This window comes from Theobroma cacao, chromosome 5 (genome assembly GCF_000208745.1).
Source record: "Theobroma cacao cultivar B97-61/B2 chromosome 5, Criollo_cocoa_genome_V2, whole genome shotgun sequence".
NCBI classification, from domain to species: Eukaryota; Viridiplantae; Streptophyta; class Magnoliopsida; order Malvales; family Malvaceae; genus Theobroma; species Theobroma cacao.
In genome coordinates this window covers 32,267,873-32,276,934 of record NC_030854.1, presented here as the reverse complement: position 1 = coordinate 32,276,934, position 9,062 = coordinate 32,267,873, and the positions used below count along the sequence as shown (strand labels likewise).

At 32.0% G+C, this 9,062-nt stretch overlaps 1 protein-coding gene across 1 annotated transcript; it reads left to right on the top strand.

Moving 5' to 3' along the window:
- LOC18599601 (protein CDI) lies at positions 2,362-4,429 on the top strand. Its single transcript, XM_007029643.2, has 2 exons — positions 2,362-2,714; positions 3,331-4,429. The coding sequence occupies exons 1-2, from the start codon at positions 2,624-2,626 to the stop codon at positions 4,125-4,127; spliced, it is 888 nt and encodes a 295-aa protein (XP_007029705.2). The 5' UTR covers positions 2,362-2,623; the 3' UTR covers positions 4,128-4,429.

The window sequence follows — 9,062 nt, the reverse complement described above, 5'->3', positions numbered from 1 at the left end:
TTAAAGTAATGTAATTTTAGTATCTTAGTTTTGCTTTGATTCAAGAATAATCACAAATTAAGAGTACAAAAATATTTTGTTTAAGATGATGATCATCATATAATTATGATTATCATTAAATGCGTGTAATTTTAATGTTATACATTTATTTTGGTTCAAGAATAATCACAAATTAAGAGTAAGAAAATATGTGAAAATATTTTTTATCGTTAACTTCGATTTTTCTACAAACTACAATTAGGCTGCAGTTTTTCCAACGAAGCGTGTGGAGCCTGTGTTATGCACCTGACACTCACGCAAAGCATTGTGTCGGTACGTGTCAAACTAATGGCAGGAAGCTCAGATGCGCTGGCTAATGAAAAATCTATGTACTCGCTGGCATCTAGCGTTGATTTTCCCTTATCTTGAAAATATTCCTTTATTTGAGCCGACAATTAAAAAGCGAGTTTAATATTTGATCAAAAGAAAGCAGTCACCAGCAAAGTAAAAAGAAAATACAGCCACAGTTTGGGTAACAAGAAAATTTCCGTGGAAGTCACAAATTCTTTGGGCACAAGAAACTCTCAGTGGAAAATACAAAAAATATTCTTGGATTGGGCGACAGGCACGTGCATGGACAGTATAGGGTCTTTTTCTCTATTTCCGCGTTGCCAGCAATTTTGTTGTTTTCATTTGTTATTTTGTACTTGCACAGGTAGCGGTTTTGTATTTTTGGTATATGCCAAAAGTAAAAGCCGCTCCTAAAGATTTGTAGACAGGAAGAAATCTGAAAATTTAAATTAAGATAAAATTATTGCTACTTTATGAATTTTTTATTTTTCTTTATTTTTATGAATGATTGCCCTTTGATATGAGGACAATTTCTTTTTTCAAACAAATATTTAATAAAGGTGTACAACGATCAGTTCAATTAAAAACATTTTTAATCGAATATGTTGTGAAAAGTAAAGTAGAATTGATCGAAAAAAATTTTAATCCAATTAAATCCATTAATTCGATTATATCAAAACTTTTATATTATTATTAACATATATTATAATAATATAGTATATAAAAGAAATTATCTAAAAGAGGACATTGTTCATCTTTTTATGTTTTTTTTTTATATTATATATATAATGTGAGCATGAGCAAGGGTCAAAAATGAAAAAGAATAATGTATAAAATATAAATGACTAAATATGATATATAAGATTAATAATTTTTTTTATATAATCAATATTGTTAAAGATTAAATACTCAAAGATAATTTTTTTAACTAAATATAAAATATAAAGCATATAAAAAAATATCTTATATAATCAAGATTAATAAAAAAAATAAAATTTTACGTAACAATCAATAATGCAATGTTAATTGTAAGTAACAATCAATAATGTAACGCTACAATGTATATTGGAGAATTATATAATAATTTTTTAATTTTTAAATATTAAAATTATTGAGAATACATAATAAAAAAATATGACGAATAGAAAATAGAATTATATAACAAAAAAAATTATAGTAGATGATTTGTAGAAATTTGAAGAAGAAAATTTATAGAAATTTAAAATATATGATCAAATAAAATAGAATAGAATAGAATTAAATAATAATAATAATATAGTAGAAAAAAAAGATAAAAAAACTTTATCTTTTTGTAATTTCACAATGAAATGATAAAAAAGAAGAGAAAGAGAAAATGAAAAAAAATGAAAAAAGGTATGAAGAAACTTAAAAGGAAAAATTTTAAAGTTAAATAAATTGATATGATCATTTATTATTTATTATTTATATTAATAATTTAATAAAAAATTATTTTAAAAGCCATAAAATATAACATATTATATTAATAATTTAATAAAAAATAATTTTAAAACTCATTAAAAAATATATGTAATATATAAAAAATTTTAAACCCCCGTTGTAAAGGGGCGCTCCGCCCTTGAACGTGAGTTTTATGAAAGAGTACTACATATCTTTTTACTTGAAAATTTATTTTATAAATTAATAGTAAAATTTTTAAAATATATATACAAACTTAAATGTTTACACAGTGTCTGTTTAATTATAAACATAAAAATAAATAAATTATTATTTTTGGATAATCAAGAGCGAAATGCCACTAGTACATGTGCAATACACAAAGTCACAGATATATATAGAGAGAAGGATAGAAGTAGAGAGAAGTTTTGATTTTATATGAAATTATCATTTAGTTTCGGATTTTTACGTATTTTATTAAATAGTGTCGGCAACTGCCAATTGATTTAAAATATTCTGCTTCTTAATTCAGTAGGCATAAATAAAAAAACAAAAAATGAAAGAAATTTACATGCGTCAAAAGAAAAGGTAAATCGGTGAATAAATATCCAGCTGACAAGGCCACGTGGAGGAAAAGTACGAATTGTTGTACACTGTACTCATGTCCTCGCCCGTCAACACGGAAAAACAATAAATGGTTTCCCTCCGCTATATAAAAACCATAGGCTCGTTTCACCGCTAAATCCTCGCTCCTACACTCAAAGGCAAATCTCTCTCACTAAAAATCTCCTTTGAACCAAATCTAGTTCGAGGATTTCGAATACAATACAAGTTCCCGTTTCTATAAATAGTCTTGCAGGAGTCAATCACCAAGTAAATGCACCCCCTTTCCTTTAATCTTTTATTTTTCTCATTATTCTTTCTCCATTGTCAAGAATTTCAAGATCCACGTTTCTTCAGTCTCCCAGGTAATCTTTCTCCTTCTCTTCATTTTTGCTTTACGGGTTCTCTGGTTTTTATTTTTTGTACTGGGTTTGTTTTGTTTCTTGTTCTGGGTTTAAGCGGATAATGTTGCTGATCTGATGGTTTTTTTTTTTGTTAATGTTGTCACATTTTCTTTGATTTTATGGACAGTTTTTCTGATTTTTAATTTGGGTTTTATGTGTTTTATTTGTTTATGTTTTGTTTAATTTATTGGAAGCACTGGATTAATGCAATCTATTTTCGTTTGATTTATGAACGTTTTTGCTTTAGATTTACTCAAGTTTGACGCTTTTGACGCTTTTTTTTTAGATTAGTAGATGCATAATTAATCTCCAATGTAACCCAATTCTTGAACTCCCTGGCTTGGTTATGTCTGTTTTCCAAGATTCTGCTGTAGAAAATAAGTGAAAAACATCAATATTAGAATTTCATGGTCATATTCTTTATAATTGGCCTGAGAAAACTACCCATTGCAGTCAAGAAAAGAGAATATTTTCATTTTGTTTTAAAATTTTTTCCTTTTCTTCAAGATGTCGAGTATGTGAGTTTATGGACATTACCGTATTAACTGAAATGAAATAAATTATAAAAAATGTGCAGATTTTTGTTGTAGAAGACGACTGCTTGCTAAAATGACTTTGGCTAATGGCAATGCTCACCAAGTGACTAGCAATGGGAATGTAAGCAAAACCTTCAAGATTTTCGTTGGTTATGATCCACGTGAAGATCTAGCGTATGAGGTCTGTCAGCATTCTATCGTAAAGCGTTCTTCAATTCCTGTTGAGATCACACCCATTGTTCAGTCAGATCTTAGGAAAAAAGGCCTTTATTGGCGTGAAAGGGGTCAGTTGGAGAGCACTGAGTTCTCCTTTTCACGGTTCCTAACACCGTACTTGGCAAATTATGATGGTTGGGCAATGTTTGTTGACTGTGATTTCCTTTACTTAGCTGATATCAAGGAGTTAACAGAGTTGATTGATGATAAGTACGCAATCATGTGTGTTCATCATGACTATTCCCCGAAAGAGACAACAAAAATGGATGGTGCAGTGCAGACTGTGTATCCAAGGAAGAATTGGTCTTCTATGGTGTTGTACAATTGTGGCCATCCAAAGAACAAGGGGTTGACTCCAGAGGTTGTGAACACGCAAACAGGTGCTTTTCTTCATAGGTTTCAGTGGCTTGAAGATGATGAAATTGGATCAGTCCCGTTTGTGTGGAACTTCCTTGAAGGGCATAACAAGGTTGTTGAGAATGACTCAACAACGTTTCCTAAAGCTGTACATTATACTCGTGGAGGACCATGGTTTGACGCATGGAAGAATTGTGAGTTTGCTGATCTTTGGCTGAATGAGATGCAAGAGTACATGGAGAAAAACAAGTTAAATGCAATTTAAATTCAAATCTGCGCAGTGCAGTGGTATTTCCTAGTTCTGTTTTACTAGTATGTCAATGTACTCTTGCTCCATTTTATTTATTTTATTTATTTATATGTTGAATTTGTCTTGTGTATCCTAGATCTGATCATGCTTTAGAGAAGAGGTATTTTCTCTGTGGCAGTAATTCCAATAGGCATTGCTGGCTATATATATGTAATTCTTCATTTATTATTTGTTCAGCTGATTACCTTTGGGATCTGATCCTTGGCATGTTATTGAGTACCAGTAATTGTTTAATGAGATGTCTTTCTTTTGTTTTTCTTTGGTTGTTGTTGTTGCAATTGATGTTCATATCAAATGAGAAAACAGTCAGGACTCACTTTAAGCGGTGCCGTTTTCCTCTTCTAATGAGGTGGTGCCGAAAAGATGGATGAAAACTTTGTTGATTCAATCTTCATTAGGGTTTGAAACTTATTTAACATGGTATCAACTTATGGAAATGAAGGAATTATGCTTGTTGGTACAATTGCATAACATTTCCAACCCGGTTGCTATATAATAGCTCATACCCTTGTTCTGGTTTGAATCATTTTATGCTGGTAATTGGAAAAAGAGAGAGACAGATTAGCATGTGCTTGTTGCTGGACATAAATGAAGGTGCAGTTTGTTTTGGTTCCTCCATGTGTAATTATGAGGAATTTCCCCAGTCATTATCTCATATAGAATGCAAGGTTTTGTTGTGGTGTAGAAAATTTGATAACAACAATTGTCACGTGGCAAACATAAAATGCGGCACTGCATTTTAGTTGTCCCTTTCTTCCACATTATTATGTGAGGCCTTGATGTCTATGCCACTTGTTTGATACCTTTGCTTACCATAAATTGATTTTGTGAAGCACTTTGTGCCATTCGTTCAGCCTCTGAAACCAACACAAATTTTGCCTCAATAATGGAAAAGGACTCTCCTTGGATTTGGAATGTTCCCCTCAAAGAAGGACAATGACCTAAAGAAAAATCCTCAGCATGGGCCTGGCCATTGGACTCTCTTTAAGGGCTCAAGGTCCAATATAAAATTTAAAATATTCTGATTTGGTAATAACTTCATTAAAACACAGGTAAATGAAAAGGATTGCAAAAATTAGTTTGGTTTTCTTCAAGTTCCCTAATGAAAATAAATTACATGTTTGACATTTTGACTTAGCATGGACCCTACATCAGCTTCATTTCATTTTGCCATATTAACAATTTTAAGGAAATTTCAAAAACAAAAAAACAAAACGTAAGGAACCTTATTCAGTTTTGCTGAAATTAGTTTGTACTGGCTAAACAGTGGATGGTGAAGGGTGTACGAATGGATTATGGCTGTGGAGAAGTCTTTGTGTTGAAAGGTTTTGTGGAATTCTGTTCAAGTTACGTGTCACGGTACAACACCAATCCATAATGTAGAGCTAACTGTCGAAATATCTTACATTGGTGCGAAGGAGTGTATGAGGGACATCACATCACCTTGTTAAAACATTAATTACTTTCTTAATGACATGATTGCAACTTAATTGAAAATTAGGCCTAAATTCTGGACCAAAATTGCTTCCATGTCCTTCACCATCATCACTACCATTTTCTTTCTTCTTCTTCTACGACGGGATCAAATCTCGCCACCTTTTTACCACATCACGTGAAACACACCTAAACACTAATATATTATTTTCAAGCACTTATCTTTAATAATTATTATAAATAATTATTAATTATTAGAATATGCTATCTAGAGGTGGTTGCCATGATGCCATGCATTAATATTAATTATGGCAGCCAATATTTCCTACCAGACAATAACCTTACTCAATATAATCATACTGTCTTACAATAAATGTGATAATATTTTTAACAGTCGAAAAGATACGATCGACCCTCACTGCATGGCCTATGCATATATTCATTTTGCTAGTCCAAATATCTCAGCAATAATAGTTTTAATTCTTTGAAGTGAAGGGAAGAAGAATTTAACAGTTTTTGTTGATTTCTAGCTTGGGTTCCATACTTGCATCACATGCATATGCTTGCACTTTTGGGGAAATGACATTTGGCCTTGTTTTTCTTGTTCTCTCTCTCTTCTTTTGGAGGGGTTAAAACTTGGAAGGGAACTTCTTTTGTTGTTCTTAATTTTGGTTTATTTTGAGTTGATTAGGATTAAAAACCATAAAAGGAGCATTGGTGATGCCATTGCTGATTGAAGGACACCAGAAAGGCGTGATCAAATTTGCTGTCATTACCTGCCAAAAGCCTGAGTAAATTACCACGACAACCAAATGTTTGGAGTGTATTGATACTGCTGCGCTCAATCTTGGTAGATGATGGTGGAGGAGAAACATCCATTATTTTACTGCATTCATATTTCAACTTCAAGTGAGAGTAAGGGTGTCTGTCACCCTGTTTACATTGCAAGTTTACCAAATAAAGGGGGGCTGCAGTTTCCTCTCATTTCTAGAACTGTTGATTGCTCTTAGAATAGCAACAATCAACCGATAAAATGTATGCTCTATTGTCGAACTTTCATCATTAATAAATCTTGATTCAGGCTTTATTTTCAACCTTGTCTGACCTTCAAAGCCACTTCTTTTCGTTTCTTTTCTCTTGGGCATTCAGTCATTCTACACCCAAGCAATCACTAAATTTTAGAAAGGATGAAAGGAAAAAGGGGTAGAGACTGAAACAGCAAGAAATTTGTATGAAAATTCATATTGAAAATGGGAAGAAAAAGTGAAAATTGTGAAAAATGTCTCTCCTCATAAGCTCAATTCAAAAACATTTTTTATTATAATTTTAATTATTTTTAAGTTAATTTTTGACATTATTTGATAATAATACCTTTTAAATAATTTCAGACAAATTAAAATGATTTCAATTTTCTCTGATCATCTAGACGATAATTTCATAATTAAATCTCAATATCTCTATTTTTTCAAATACTATTTACTGCATCATTTAACTTTTTCTCATAATTTCAAATAGCAAATATGGTATCAAGATATATGTTTTAAATTTTTAAATTTTTGAATTTATTCTTTATTTATAATTTGTTCAGCTGATTACATTTGGGATATGATCTTTAGCATGTTATGCAGTACCATTAATTGTTTAATGAGATGTCTTTGTTTTGTTTTTCTTTGGTTGTTGTTGTTGTTGTTGCAATTGATGTCCATATCAAATGAGAAAACAGTCAGGACTCACCTTAAGCGGTGCCGTTTTCCTCTTCTAATGAGGTGGTGCCGAAAAGATGCATGAAAATTTTGTTGATTCCTTCTTCATTCGGGTTTGAAACTTATTTAACAAGGTATCAACTTATGGATGTGAAGGAATTATGCTTGTTGGTGCAAATGCATAACATTTCCATCCCGGTTGCTACAAGTAGCTCATACCCCTGTTCTAGTTTGAATCATTATATGCTGGTAATTGGAAAAGGAGAGAGAAGAATTAGCATGTGCTTCTTGTTGGACATAAATGAAGGTGCAGTTTGGTTTGGTTCCTCCATGTGTAATTATGAGGAATTTCCCCAGTCCTTATCCGATAGAGAATACAAGGTTGTGCTGTGATGAAGAAAGTTTGATAACGACAATTGTCACGTGGCCAACATAAACTGATGCACTGCTTTTTAGTTGTCCCTCAAAAGAGATTCTTCCACATTATTATGTGGGGCCTTGACTAGTATGCCACGTGATGCTCTTAATAGCCAAATATAAACGTGTTTGATACTTTTTGATTAGCATAAGTTGATTTTGTGAAGCACTTTGTGCCATTCGTTCAGCCTTTGAAACCCACACAAATTTTGCCGTAATAATGGAAAAAGACCCTCCTTTGATTTGGAATGTTCCCCTCAAAGAAGAAGGACACCCTTTCTTGACCTAGTTATTAGAAAGACAGCTTAAGGGTTTGAATTTAAAATTTTAATGTTCAAGAACAGAAAAGAAAAAGGAGACGCAAATCTACGGAACGATGGTGAAGATTCCCGCCATGGGCCCAAAAAGACCTTACAGCTGTGGCCTATGAGCTAAACAAAAATCCTCAGCATGGCCCTGGCCATTGGACCCTCTTTAAGGGCTCAAGGTCAAATATAAAATTTAAAATATGCTGATTTGATAATAACTTTATTAAAAGGACTAAATTTTAAATACAGGTAAATGAAAAAGATTGCAAAAATTAGTTTTGGGAAAAACTTGAACAACATCACTTAAATGGTTTTCTTACAAGTTCCCTAATGAGAATAAATTACATGTTTGACATTTTGACTTAGCATGGACCCTACATCAACTTCATTTTGCCATATTAACAATTTTCAGGAAATTTAAAAAAAAAAACAAAAAACAAAACGTAAGGAACCTTATTCTGTTTTGTTGAAATTAGTTTGTACTGGCTAAACAGTGGATGGTGGAGATGGATTATGGCTGTGGAGATATTTTTGTGTTGAGAGGTTTTGTGGAAAGCTGCTCAAGTTACGTGTCACGGCACAACACCAATCCGTAATGTAAAGCTAAATGTCGAAATATCGGACTTCTGTTCAAGTTACGTGTTACGGTACAACACCAATCCGTAATGTAGAGCTACATGTCGAAATATCTTACCTTGGTGTGAAGGAGTGTATGAGGGACATCCCATCCCCTTGTTAAAACATTAATTACTTTCTTAATGACATGATTGCAACTTAATTGGAAATTATGCCTAAATTCTGGACCAAAATTGCTTGCATGTCCTTCACCATTGTCACTACCATTTTCTTTCTTTTTCGACTACGACGCGACCAGATCTTACTATCTTCTTATCATGTCACGTGAAACATGTCTAAACACCAATATATTGTTTTCAATTACTTATTTTTAATAATTATAATAATTATTAATTTAATTTTTTTTAAAAAATTTCACAGTCATCCAAGTACTGCAGCAAATCAGCTGATTA